Here is a 15,095-nt window from a genome sequence, read left to right on the forward strand (position 1 = left end):
AGTTGGATCTTCGTTGAGGATATCATCAAATCAGAATGAAAACTGAAGACATTTTGAAAACAACATTTAGAACTCATGAGGGTCATTATGAATTTTTGGTCATGCCTTTTGACCTTACCAATGCACCTTCTACATTTCAAGGTTTGATGAATTCCAATTTCAATCCCTTCCTTAAAAAAATTGTGTTAGTATTTTTTGATGATATACTAATCTACAACAAGTCTTGGAAGGATCATGTTCAACATGTTGACTGGGTGCTCAAACTATTGGAGGAGAAACAATTATATGCAAAAGGCTCCAAATGTTTCTTTGGAGTACAAGAGGTGGAATATCTGGGTCATATTGTATCTCATGAAGGTGTTAAGGTAGACCCTAGCAAAATTAAAGCCATTAAGGAATGGAAAATCCCCACATCCATAAAGCATCTGCAAGGATTTATTAGGTTGACAGGGTATTATCGCAAGTTTTTTAAGAATTATGGGAGAATAATAGCACCTCTAACAACATTATTGAAGAAAGATGCATTTTCATGGACTCAAAAGCAACAAAGGCCTTTGAACATCTTAAAGAGGCAATGTGCCAAGCACCGGTCTTAGCTATGCCGGACTTCACAAAAACGTTTATTGTGGAATGTGATGCCTCAGGAAATGGAATTGGTGTTGTTTTAATGCAAGAAGAAAAACCCATTGCTTTCGAAAGTCGTCCAATCAAAGGAAAGTATTTACACAAAGCTATTTATGAGAAGGAAATGTTGGCAATACTACATGCACTTAAAAAATGACGACCCTACCTAATGGGAAGACACTTCAAGGTAAAAACGGATCATGATAGTCTTAAATATTTTTTAGAACAAAGATTATCTTCAAAAGAGAAGCAAAAATGGGTCACAAAGATGTTGGGTTATGACTTTGAAATCATCTACAAAAAAGGGAAGCAAAATGTTATGGCAGATGCACTCTCAAGAAAGGATGAGGATGTGGAAGCATTGCTTTGCGCCATTTCTATTATCCAACCAGATTGGATAAACGAAGCAAGGGATGAATGGAAGAATGACAAAGAAGTGTGGGCACTCATTCAAAAGTTACAACAAGATCCCAATACATCTAATACATTTAGCTGGAAAAATGATTCATTATGGTACAAAGATCACTTATACCTATGTAAGAATTCCCAACTCAAACAAAAGATTCTTATGGAATTGCACACTTATCCCTTAGGAGGGCACTCAAGATTTTTAAAAACTTGCCATAGGGTTAAGAAGGGACTTTTTTGGGATGGCCTTAAACCGGATATTCAAAAGTTTGTGGCGGAATGTTTGGTTTGCCAACAAAATAAAGTTGAAACAATTAAGACCCCAGGTCTATTACAACCTTTATCCATTCCAAAACAACGTTGGGAGGAGGATTCAATGGATTTTATCACAGGTTTACCCAAGTTCGAAGGAAAGAGTGTCATCATGGTGGTAATTGATAGACTTACCAAGTATGCACACTTTTGTGCATTATCTCATCCATTTAAAGCCAATACAGTTTCTACTACATTTATGGAAACAATTCAAAAGCTACATGGAAACCCAAAGATTATTGTAAGTGATAGAGATCCCATTTCCACTGGAAATTTTTGGACAGAATTACTTTCTTGTTTCGATACTTAGTTAACTCATAGCTCATCTTGTCATCCTCAATTTGATGGGCAAACTGAGACAATAAACAAATGTTTGGAAGGATATCTTTGTTGATTTGTCTTTGATAAACTAACATAATGGGTCAAATGGTTGCCTCTGGTTGAATGGTGGTATAACACTTCCTTCCATACTGCAGCAAAAATGACCCCATTTATGGCACTTTATGGATATCATCTATCATCCATCACATCATATTTAAGAGAAAATTCTAAGGTTCAAGCAGTGGAAGATCACATCGAGCATCAACAACAAGTTCTCCAACTCTTAAAGGATAATCTCACTTTGGCACAAAATATAATGAAACAACAGGGAGATCAACATCGCAGCGAAAGAAGTTTTGATGTAGGTGGCTGGGTATTCCTACAACTACAACCATATAAACAAATGTCCCTCAAGCAAGTTAAGAAGGATAATAAGTTATCACCAGAGTATTATGGTCCATACAAGGTGTTGCAAAAGATTGGCACTATGGCATACAAATTGGAACTTCCTACAGCTTCTCGAGTGCACTCAGTTTTCCATGTTTTAGTTTAAAGAAGGTTATAGGTGACAAGCTCCCAGTTTAAACAATATTGCCAGAGGTTGACGAGGAAGAAAAAATCATATTGGAACCTGAAGTAGTCATAGAAACATGAACTCGACAGCTACGAAATCGATCAATTTCGGAGTATCTCATCAAGTGGAAGAACTTAACCGCTGAAGATTCCACATGGGAGGATGAGAATTTTATACAAAAGCATCTAGAACTACTCAAGCATTGAGGACAACACTTTTTTGAAGGAGAGGGGCATGTCAGGTCCCTATAATACTAGTGATTCCCCCATTACTATTGTCATCGTAGCCCTTATTATTATTATTATGCCCCTATTGTCCCCATATTGTTATTAGTGTGCGCCATAGAAGCCCGCTATTGTTATTGTTGTGCCCTTATATTATTATTGTTATGTCGACTTTGATTATATTGAGACCCCTTATACTCTTATATATAGAAAATGAGGTTTAGTCATTTGTATCATCCAAGAATTGTTCATTTGTGTAATGTAAAGGAGGTTGCCCCCTCGAAGAGGCTGATTTTGAAGTTATTGATCTATATTTTCTATCTTTTTGTGAGCTCATTCATAACAAACTAGTTTAACTGAATTAAATAATTACAACTCAAAAGAACTCAATCTGGGCTCCTAAAATTTAGGAACCACTCTACATGACTCTAGATAGACTCGCAACTCGAATTAACTGAGCCAACTAGGTCAAATTAACTTAGTTAACTACTACAAGTTGCTATGATAATTAGAATTACAATTTAATTCCCAATTTAATTCAAGGACAAATTAAATTATGATTTTTTCTTGATGCTATTTTTAACATTTCTTGTTGCTATTTTCAACATGACCTCTCAATAAGAAAGGAATTAAACTCTATCATGATTCGATACCTTTGGAATGTTCTGCATGTAACTCTTGTCACTATTGTTGTTGCTACTGCAACCAAGAAACATCCAAACAAAATAAACTAAATCAACTGTGTCTGCAACTATCTACTAGGAAAACTATGCTGCTGCCGGCTCTACTACTGAGCCTCCTGCTCTATTGTCAACTCTGCTTTGCACTTCCTTAGTATCTGACTGACACTGATCCTCCTGCTACTGAATACTATGGGTCCCTGTAGTAAGGTAATAATCGATGAGACAAACACACAATGGACTCTACCCAAATTTCTGCAACTATTGGGACTATTGCTTCACATCGCCCGACCTCACACCAGGAGGTATGTCTGCATGTGCTCCCTCTGCCCACTTGGCTCGAAATTTCCCCCTACTAGAGGTCTCTGCTTGAGTGGATGTCTCCATTCGGTCTCCTCTTTGCTTCTCCAATTGTGGCTGCTCCACAACTTGCTGAGGCTGCTTCTGAGGCTACATGTTGAGAGGTAATTCATGCTCCCTCTCAACCACCAAATCTCTAGTCTCTGCCTTTCTCCTTAAGGCTTTGCATGCATGAGCTAAATTTGATCTACTCATACTATTGCTGCTACTGCTCTGTTGCTGCTTCCACACTGCTGCTGCAACTACTGCAATAATGAGTTTGATCTCCCCAGATCTCGAAGTACTAGCTTCCATAGGGTTGTTCCCTCTGAAACTAGACTCCTGCTGAGTTTCGATCTCTCTATGGAAAATCTCACTTGTCCTCAATCTACTAATATCAATGATCACAATACCCTTTTGTGTCACTAAACATTGGCTCATTGATCTGCCTACTAGTAACCTTCTAGCTCCATTAAGAAGTCTGCACATAGGGTCTTCTGGATCTGCCCTGAACTAGAGATCCATCAATCTGGAAGGACAACTTCGAATTCTTTCTCTTATATGCTTTGCGATTTCATCGATCAATTATTGTTTTCGCTAACGAGTAGAGTAGATTCAAGTTAATTGTTTTAGCATACTACAATTTGCAGTTTGAATCTACAAGGAATTTCTACATGGTATTAGAGTTGAAATAACAATAGAAATTTCTACAAATCTAGCTCTAATATCATGTCGAAATTTCTCCAAATCTAGCTCCAATACCATGTAGAGATTTCTACAAATCTAGGTTTGGTACCATGTAGAAATTCCTTGTAAACTCAAACTGTAGATTGTAATATGTTAAAACAATTAACTTGAATCTACTCTACCCATCAGCTGAAACAATAATTGATTGATGAAATCACGAAGCAGAAAAAAGAAGAATTCAATCACACATAACATAATAATTTTATGGGGAAAGCCACAACTAAAAACCCATGCTATCTATATATTGCATTAATAAGAAAATATGAGAAGATTACAATGCTTTGCTCAAGCCCGAGCAACCTCTGCACTATCTCTATCTATCTCACTACCAACCCGTGCACAAGCTTCTCTTGACACACCTTTCTCTCACAAGCTTCACACACAAACTTGTGCTTCCTATTGCTTGGTCTCACCAACTTGTGCTCACCAAAATAAATATTAAACTTGTGCCATCATTCCTCTTTTTAAAGACAATTCGAATGGTCAAAATCAATGAGTTTTCTAATTAAAAAATGATTTATTTTATGCCTTTTTTCTGACTGCATGCACCATTCGTTAAATTTAGATGATTTTACAACTGATAGTACACTGTCCCTGAACTCCAATCTCAACTAGGTCTTTCTCTGATCTCACATGCATGAGTTAATTATGAGTGAATCTTCAGTTTATTGGTTGAGCAGTGCTGGTTACACCCCACTACTAGATCTTCCACTAATTCCTCTTGGAATTAGTTTAACTGAATTTAACTCAATTAAACTGAATTAAATAATTACAACTCAAAAGAACTCAACCTGACCCTTAAAATTTAAGAACCACTCTACATGACTCTAGATAGACTTCCAATTAAATAATTACAACTCAAAAGAACTCAACCTAGCCTTTAAAATTTAAGAACCACTCTATATGACTCTAGATAGACTCCCAACTCGAATTAACTGAGCCCACTAAGTCAAATTAATTTAGTTAACCGCTACACATTGTTATGAGAATTAGAATTACAATTTAATTCAAAGATAAATTAAATTATGAATTTTTCTTAATGCTATTTTAACATTTCTTATCACTATTTTCAACTAGTTACAAATCTACAAAATCACCGAATTGAAAATAACAAAATTTTAGAAAAGCTTTGATCTAAAATTAAAATAATAAAATTTTATAAACTTAAAATTAGAAAATCATAAAAAAAAACCACTAGAGAATAAGTACACCATATTCGTATTCGTTTATGTTTTTGCTTTTATTTGAATTTTTAGATATATAAAAAATATCTGATATATATTTCCATATATAAAACATATCCATATATATAGCACTATTTTCAACCAGTTACAAATCTACAAAATCACTTGATTGAAAATAACAATATTTTAGAAAAACTTTGATCTAAAATTGAAATAATAAAATTTTATAAACTTAAAATTAGAAAATCATAAAAAAAAACCCAAGTAGAGAATAAGTACACCATATTCGTATTCGTTTAGGTTTTTGCTTTTATTGGTAATTTTAGATATATAAAAAATATCTAATATATATTTCCATATACAAAACATATATCTCTATATATATAAGATATATTTATATAAAAAGCCAGAGATGGTTGTCCTCATTGTTGGTTTGACACCTGAGTTTGATAAGTTTTACCACCTTCGAAAAAAAAGATATATCTACATAAAAATCACGGGTTAACAACCCAGGAGCATGAACGAGGTTTTAGGAGGCTTTTAAGTCCGCGTCCATTCTTTAATGCATAATAGCGTTCTAGCGGCCAAAATCACAAAACTAATAAGAGCCACCAAACTTCTGAGAAGAAGAGAGGAGAAGACAGGAGGACGAAACAGAGGAATAACCAGAAGATGGCCTCTTTTACTCGTGCTATGCGTCGGCCGATATCGGTAATTTACTTTTCAAATCTCCTCTGTTTTTCTTTGTTTTCTGTTAATCAAAGCCTGCAGGCATTTGTCATCGGTAGATCATGATATGACATATTAGGACCATGTTGCTAAAAAATAATCTTTCGCCGATAGAAACTGTCAGAAACACTCTGTGTAAAAAGGGCTCCAAGATTTAATATTTTAGGATGATCATTACCGTTGTTGCAATATTTCCCAAAAGTTTTATTGTCGTTTCAGACAATATTGATCCATCTGACCATAAAATGCTTGTCACAAAAGGGGTGCTTGACGATCCGGGGTTTCTGTTAATGGATTCTCTAGTCAAATGCATGTTGCGAGTAGTGCTGCAGGGTATGGTTGTTGCTTGCCATTGCAATTTATAATGTATTTTTGATTAAGAAAACAGATCGAAGTTACAAACATGGCATTCTCTCACTGCCTTGGTCAACGGAGTATTAATCTACCCAAGCCGAACGGTATGCCCTAAAACTGGGTGAGGCTGCTTGCGACTTTTGTAGAATAGTTACCCAGAAAATACTTCAAGAAAACGGATCAAAGAAATCCGATTGACAAGGGAAATAATAGGTGTTTAATCAAATGAAGATTTCAGGCCATGCTACAAGAGGCGGGTCGGGTCAGTGAAAGCAGATACCATGTTTTCTTTTAATTATGATCTCAGATGCCCTAACTGAAGGGTGTTTCTGTTTAAGTCATATTCACCCAGAACAGCACCCAGCCTTCTCAGTTGGGCTGTCAAGGTCACTGGCACCTCCTCCCGGTCTTAGATACGATGATTACTCTGTTGGTTGCATGAATGTGGCAACATGCCTTTGGGGGTTTCAATCCAGATCTGAGCGCTGAAAGTCCTTTGATTTAAACATGTTATTACAACCTGCTCGACAATTGCGAAGTTCAACATTGATAGAAGAGAAAAAATTCCTTCCATATTCACAAATTATGTTAAGGAGGGTAGGGTTTTCATCCACGCTATTTGTTGCTTTTATTTGCCCTGAATGGAAATATAGTTACAGGGTTGGGATACGGAGTCAAGCCGTAAAGATTTATACACATATTTATAAGGTAAAATTAAAATGTTGATTAAGGGATCTATTTCTGAGTTTTAATGACCTGCATGGTCTATGTTAGTGGTCACCTGTTGAATACGGGAGGGAAACTATAGTCCAGTTATGATGCTATTTTATTTTTCTTATGCCCCACGTAAAGTATTTACTATTTAGTTCATAAACTTGCATTGGTATTGCAACACTTATTGTACTCTTCTGCAACCCTGAAATTTATTTTTAATCCACAATTTTACAAAAATCATGTTTATGGGGAATCTGTTCATTTTATATTTTTTTATTCTTTGGAGCTATGCAGGCAATAAGTGGGCAGGCACTGTTTGAAGGCAGATCAATGGGAGTGGTGCATTTTTCATCAAAAGCTCCATTGCCACCACTGAAAGGCGATGGTAAGGCACTAGATTATTATGAAACATTTTGCATTATATTGTTACAATAAGTGATCCAGAGGCAAATTCTCAAAATCTACAAGTCAATAAGAACAACAATGTAACTATGCTCATTACTTTTTGCTCAATAACAAAAATATGCAGGTCAGGGTTTCTTTGCTGGGGATATAAGTGCAAATTAATTGAAGGAGCTTGAAGTCCCTTTCCGTGTAAAATTTAAAATATCTTTGATGTGTGAGACCTTTTGGCACAAACAAAAGGGCTAAGGACAATTTAATTAAAGGAGCTTGAAGTCCCTTTCCTTGTAAAATATAAAGTATCTTTGGTGTGTGAGACTTTTTGGCTCAAACAGAAGGGTTTCGAAATTCACAACGTAAATTGGATTGGCATCTAGTAACCTTAGACTAGGCAAGCTATATATACAGTTTAGTCTGTCCATAGTAGAGTTAGGATGTGGCCTAGTGAGCTTGACGCTGTGCATGTGCTTCCGCACATTTTTCTTTGGAATCTAACCATGATTCATGGCAGTAGGCATCTAAAATGTCTTCCTTCTGAATTATACCTTACTGAGCCTGACAAGGTTGATAGTAGACATGGGATTATCACTAGATAGTGGATTCAATCCATGTTGTCTTTCTTCATATTGGATGTCGTGTTCTTTTATTTGTTTTACTTCTTCATGGGTGGCTATTAACAGGCAGTGATGCCAAATCCTCGCTAGAGTCGAATGCAGAAAGCACCTGGTAAGTTAGGAAATGCAGATGCATATGTCTATTACTCAATAGGACATGTGCCTCAGTCTAGTTGTCTCACCTGGAACAGCTATAGGGATCAATTATAAAACTGTGAAATAGCAGACATAATAATATAATAGAAATTTGAAGCAAAGGTTGGATCTGCAGAAAGAATATTTGTTGTGTATGTTATGGTTGTACTCTACAGATACACTTCTACATTTTGATTGTTTGCTATATTATTGAAATCCATAAGCAGCTACAGTTTTGGTACACTATACTTGAGATTTGAACTGCTTTGATGAAAGTGCTGTTCTATATCGACTGCACTGATATTTCTGTTACATGCATAACTAATTAGTTTGTATAGAATCATTGCAGAGTCACTGTTGGAATGTTGTTCATTCAGACAACATAACTAATATGGGCATTTATTATCATTGTTCAGAAGTATGGCTGTTAAGTGACAATCTTATATTATCATTATGTCTGTGAAATGAGAATCCTATTACAAAGTTGTACTTTTTGAATGATAGAAGTAACTTGCATATTTAATTTAGTCAATAAGTTTAAGCTGTCTCAGTCTGCAATGCCAAAAGGACATGGATACAAGTTATGCATGGTAGTTGTTAATTATTGTTTTTTGAGTGAAGGAAGAGCTTCACAACACTAATGGCAAAAGTGAATAAAAGAATTGAATGTTAGCATCTCTAGAGTGTCTTAAAGGCCTTTTTACACTGAAGTCAAACTACAGTTTTAAATATTGGAACTGGTCTTCGAACCGGCCACCTATCAAATCGGGTTTCAGACAGTGTTCTCAGAACCTAACTGTTCATCGAACTGGTTGACCCCAAAGCTGGGAATTGGATTGGAATCGGAAAAAAGTTGGATAAAAAAACTTAGTTGACCAAAAAATACATAAATATTCAAATTTTGAAATAAAAACATATATATTCATATGAATCCCAACCATTGTACACAAAAGTGCAAAGTTTCTCATATATATAGCAAGGGTCATATAAACAAAATAGCACCGAGTTCAATCCATCTTTGAACCAAAAATACATCAGCAAAGAGGCTCCACATGGCCTTTAGTGTAAAGAAAACATCAAAATTACTGCATATATGTGCTGTTCTCTTCTAATTAAATGGCCCAAGAGGAAAAAGTAGCCTTAAGACCCCTTTTCTTTGATTGGTTTATGCGTTGAAACATTCCACTCTAGTCAATCCACCTCTCTTTAATCTGTTGACATCATTTCTAAGGCTTAATTCTGTGGCAGCAAGGTTTTGAGGCATTCACTGAACAACAGATTCATTTCTAAGGTGGCACTATGGAAGCGAGTCAGTTCTGAGGCAGTTTCTGAGGCAATGGCCAACCCCCTAGGCAATTCTCGCAGGCAGAAGCATTATCTGGGCAATGATCCTATTCTGAGACAATATCTGAGGTAGTGGCCAAGCCCTAGGGCATTATCAGAGGTAGAGGCATTATCTTGATGGAAGAACCAAGTCTGGGATGTTATCTGAAGCAACAGCTATCTCTAGCTCCATACCTGTGACAACGAACTACCTGTGAGGGCGGGGCAGCAAGCTCTCTACAAAATTCTTCTGTGACAGCAAGTACTTTTGCTCTAGGAGGTTGGAACCACACCCTGTATAGTAGCAAGTTTATTTTGGGTCAGCAGAGGGAGCATATAAGGCCGTGGGTGACCCTACAAGTCTGCTTGGGATAGGAAATATCACGCCTTGCAGCAACTGATTTTTGAAGCTGCAGTGGCATAAAAAGGCACAATGGGAGAGTTGTAAAATTGAGGGGATACCTGCAGATTGGATGCTGAGGAAGTCAGTGTTGTCAACAGTGGGAACATCCACCAAAAGCGGTTAGTGTGGTTAGGGCAACAAGATTGAGATAGATCTCTATAGGTAAGTAAACTTTGTTGCAACATTGTAAGTCTGTTGAATCAGCATGAGATTAACAAATAGTTTTTAGGATACCAACTGGCTGCTGAACCCTTTATCTGTACTACTGTATATTCAAGAACACCGCTATTTCATAGAATAAATGATTATTGTCATGCTGCAATGGAATACTGTTCTTTCATGTATTCATTGAAACCCTAGCTAAGATTTGTGCCCTAAGGGGAAATTTCCCAAAAAGGTTATTATAGTGGTATGATTAATGCAAAATATTGCTTGGGACATTACAATGGTATCGGAGCTATCACACGTTCGACCACTACTGCAAGTGTGACCCCATGGCTTCAGGTGAAGGCCCTCACGGGAAGTGAACCTTGCCCAACGGTGAAAAAATCTTTGCTTTCCACCATTGGATCCAACCCCTTTGAGCATTCTCAAACACATTAAAACAATTAATGGTAATGTTAAAAATTTAAGTTGACATTTCCTTTATCTTTTCTTTTTATGCTTTTACTTTTAAAATTTAACATTACCGTTAATTACCAACATTTCTAGGGTTGAGTTAAGTTTATGAGGGGGAGGGTTGGTTTTATAGCCAAGGGAGGCTATTTTAGGAGGGAAATAGCCCCTGGTTTCCTCCAAAACCACCCCAAAATTGCCTTCAGGAGTCTTGGACTCCCCCTAGGTGTGTGAGATCTGACTGATTGGTTAGGGTCAAAATTGGTCAGTTAAGGTTGGTTTGTACTAGTAAGGTGGCAAATTGATACAAATGGGCCCATTGGTCCAATCACCTGGCCAGTTCAATACAGTGCCCAGTTTAACTGGTTGGTTTGATTGGTTTCGGTTTTGGACTGGGATGGTGTTGAAAAATATGAATCAAACCATATTATATGCCTCTATTTGGTCATCATATTTAGTTAATTGACTTTGATCAACTGTTGCAACTAGGATTAACGAATTTGAACTTGAGAATAATTGGTGCAACCCTTTGTATTGCTATTTTCTTTAGATACAAGTTGAGAATGCATGAAAAGGCTTGTTGCATTCCTATTCTTCCTCAATTTTATTTCCCCAAAGCATGATTTATTTAGTGAAGGTAGGGAAACCTTTGAAAGTCTGCCTTTTCTCCCATGATTATGCCTTTTTACGCATTCCATACTTTTTAGGTTTCTCAAATAACACTATTTAATTCCATTTTTATTTTTAAACTCAATTTTTTATTGACATCCAAAATGAGTTTTGTGCCATCTACCAATTTTTTCATCAAACTTCCAACTTTGTTTTTAGAGAGAACAATAAACATGCTTAATGACTCCAAGTTTTCGTTTGCAATAACCATACAAGATGGAGAGAAATACTGTTGTAAGTTTCTGTATTTTGGGTCCCCAAGTTTTTTCTGTTGTAGTAAACAGAGGTCCAATTACTTTCTTTGAATTCTTTGGTCGTCTTATTGTTTATTCTATTTTCTTATATCATGTTAAAATTGGCAACTAGGGCCACATTCCACTTTGGGCTTCTCTTTTTAAGAAGATAATTGTGGCATTGAATTCCTCTTTTTGAGAGGACCAAAATTGACCTAAAGATCACTAAATTTGGAAAAGGAAAAATATATTTTTGAAAGCAAGCCCACACGTGTAGTTTATCAAGGTCAGCTTGGGGTTAATTAGTCAAGTTGAACCCCTCTACATTTTATATAAATAGAGGTGACCAACCTCATTAAACACATCCAATATGCATTATTCCATAGAAAATGCATCTTTGAGGCAGCCAAATAGAGAAGGAGGCAAGATGTGGAGCTTGAGTCTGTTTTGGGTGATTCTACTTGTCTCTTGCAGGGCCAAGAAGCTTCAGATAGGCAACAGCAGGCTTCAGGGCAATTCACAAGTTGTGTTGGCACTGTTTTGTGTGGGATCTCTTTTCCTCGGTTGGGCCACAACACTTGGAGGCTAATTCATCTAGGCCGCAGACCTTCACTCTCCTATTTGATGGCCAAGATCATGCAGCAGGGAGCCGCAACTCTGAGGTGCTTACAGAGAAGGACTTGAGGCAGTATTAGAGGTCTAGAAGAAGGCTAGACAAAAACTAGTTGGAGCAACTTGTCTAGGAAGGAAGGCAACTTTTAGCACATGATCTGGGCAATCTGGGCTCTTTGTCCACAAGCCCTAATTGCAGACCTTTGAACGCAGAGTTCTTTATCACATTGACCAGGCTTGACTACCTAGTATTGGACTGTTTTGGGTTCATTACAATCAGCAAAGGAGGCTGCACTAATTGTCCCTGGACTGAGCTCCTTTTGGAGACTATTTTGTAGCTTCTTTGACTACCATTGATCACTGGTTAGGTTAGAATTTGTTTGATGTTGTTTGGAGGCAGAATGGAAGATTTGTCTGGGCAACTTCTTTGTTGTTTGGACAGTGGTATTGATCATCATATTGGCAAGTCAATTTTGACTTTGATTGTGCCAAGAGGTGCTCTATAATCCAGTGTGGGGTAGATCTCACGTAAAAACGTAAATGTAAATGTAATGTTTAACATTTAACATTTCTATTTAAAAATCAATCTAATTATTATCATGTATAAACACTTATAAATTTAAAATATAAATATGTTTACGAACACTCAAAAAAGAGGCATGGTAAATAAATAAAAATATAAATAAATGAGAGGTATGGTAAATAAATAAAACAATCTTTTAGTATTTACTCTGGAGGTATGGTAAATAAATAAAAATATAAATAAACTATAGGTATGTTAAATAAATAAATCTTTTTTTCTTATATTTAATCCATAAACCTTTTTATATTTATGAAAACTCGAAACAGATGTTTTATTTAGGTGAAGTCCACGGGCCAAAAACCATGGGAAAATAATTTTTAGTACCATGGGCCAAATACCATATTTATAAAAGAGATATGGTAAATAAATAAATATCAAAGAGGTATAAAAAGGTATGGTAAATAAATAAAAATATATCAAATAGGATTAGTAATCAACATATAATTATTTACCAAGCCTATGGGCCAAATACCATGGTAAATAAAAGAGATATGATAAATAAATAAAAATATAAATAAATGAGAGGTATGGTAAACAAATGAAACCTCTTTTTTATATTTACTCCATAAACCTCTTTATACTTAGCAACACTCGAAAAGAGGTTTTATTTAGTTGAAGCGCCAAATACCATGGGCCAAATTATTATTAATACCATGCAAAAAACATTATTAACCCTAATACTAATATTAATATTATTATTAAATCTAATATTCATATTAATATAATATAATATTAATATTATTAAATTTAATAACTTTGGATTAATACAATACTAAATTTGTTATATTATAATATATATTAATATATCATGATATATATTAACTCTAAATATATATGGGAGGGAAGAACAAAGACAGAGTGATAGAGGTGGAGAGATATGGGGAGTCAAAAGGGAGAGATGGAGATAAATTGAAGGAGAGGGGAGAGGAGGAATGAAGAGAGAGAGGGAGAGGAGTGAGAGAGGTAGAGAAGGGTAATAGATGGATAAGGAGACACAAAGATGGAGGGGGGAGAGAGAGGAGGAGAGAGGGAGGGATATAGTGAGAGGGTTTGAGAGCATATAGAGAGAGAGATAGAGATGGGGGAAGAGAGAGGGAGGTAGGAGAGAAAGGGAGAGAGAGGAAGGATGAGAGAGAGGACTTGAGAGATAGGAGGAGAGAGGGAGGGATAGAGAGATGGAGTTGGAGGGGGATAGAGGGAGGGAAGAAGAAAGACATAGTGTGAGAAGTGGAGAGAGAGAGGGAGTGACAAGGGAGAGATGGAGAGAGAGAGAGTGTATGTTTAGGGGTGAGATAAAGAGACAAAGGAGAGATAGAGATAAGGGGGAGGGAAGGAGAGAGAAGGAGAGAGGGAGGGATATAGTAACCTAGAGAGAGAGAGGATTTGAGGGAAAATAGAGAGAGATAGTAATGGGGGAAGATAGGGGGAGGTAGGAGAGAAAGGGAGAGAGAGGAAGAATGAGAGACAAAACTTGAGAGAGGAGAAGAGTGATGGGGGAAGAGAGAGGATTGGAGGGCAAAGAGAGAGATAGAGTGTGTGATGGGGGAAGAGAGAGGGAGGTAGGAGAGAATGGGAGGGAGAGGAAGTACGAGAGAGCAGACTTGAGAGAGAGGAGAGAGTGAGGGAGAGAGGAGGAGAGAGGAAGGGATAGGGAGATGGAGTTGGATGGAGAGAGAGGGAGGGAAGAAGAAATACATAAAGAGTGAGAAGTGGAGAGAGAGAGGGAGTGACAAGGGAGAGATGGAGAGAGAGTGTGTATGTTTGGGGGTGAGATAAATAGACAAAGAAGGGGGGAGAGAGAGGGGGAGGGATAAATAGATAGATTGGAGAAAGAGTGTATGTTTGGGGGGTGATATAGAGAGAATGGGGGAGAGAGAGAGAGGGAGGGAGAGAAAGAGAGATGGAGTTGTAAGGGGAATACAAGGAGGTAAGAAGAAATAAATAGAGAGAGAAAGGTGGAGAGAGAGGAGTGATAAGGAAGATGGATAGAAAGGGAGAGAGGGCAATTAGAGGGAAGAGAGACAGAGAAGAGAGAGAGAGAGAGAGAGAGAGAGAGAGGGATAAATAGATAGATTGGAGAAAGAGAGTGTATGTTTTGGGGGTGATATAGAGAGACAAAGGGAGATAGAGATATAGATGGAAAGTGAAGAGAGGGAAGAAGAGAGAGATGGAGAGAGGGAGGGAGGGACAAAGAGATTGATAGATATGGAGTGAGAGAGCATGTGTGTTTGGGGGGTGATATAGAGAGACAAAGGAGAGATGGAGGGAGATATAGATATATATGGAGGGGGGAGAG

General features: G+C 36.9%; 1 protein-coding gene across 1 annotated transcript in view; it reads left to right on the forward strand.

Moving 5' to 3' along the window:
• The first annotated feature begins 5,919 nt into the window (after positions 1 to 5,919).
• MGP1 (MALE GAMETOPHYTE DEFECTIVE 1) overlaps positions 5,920 to 15,095 on the forward strand; it is a 62,119-nt gene continuing 52,943 nt past the window's right edge. The window contains exons 1-2 of the mRNA XM_089419686.1: positions 5,920 to 6,124; positions 7,505 to 7,595. Coding sequence (XP_089275812.1) covers positions 6,086 to 6,124; positions 7,505 to 7,595 — 130 coding nt within the window. The 5' untranslated portion in view covers positions 5,920 to 6,085. The remainder of the gene's footprint in view (positions 6,125 to 7,504; positions 7,596 to 15,095) is intronic.

The sequence above is a fragment of the Pinus tabuliformis genome, chromosome 4_1 (assembly GCF_031772625.1).
Source record: "Pinus tabuliformis cultivar Carrire ecotype Pingquan chromosome 4_1, CPIR1, whole genome shotgun sequence".
In the NCBI taxonomy this organism is placed as follows: domain Eukaryota; kingdom Viridiplantae; phylum Streptophyta; class Pinopsida; order Pinales; family Pinaceae; genus Pinus; species Pinus tabuliformis.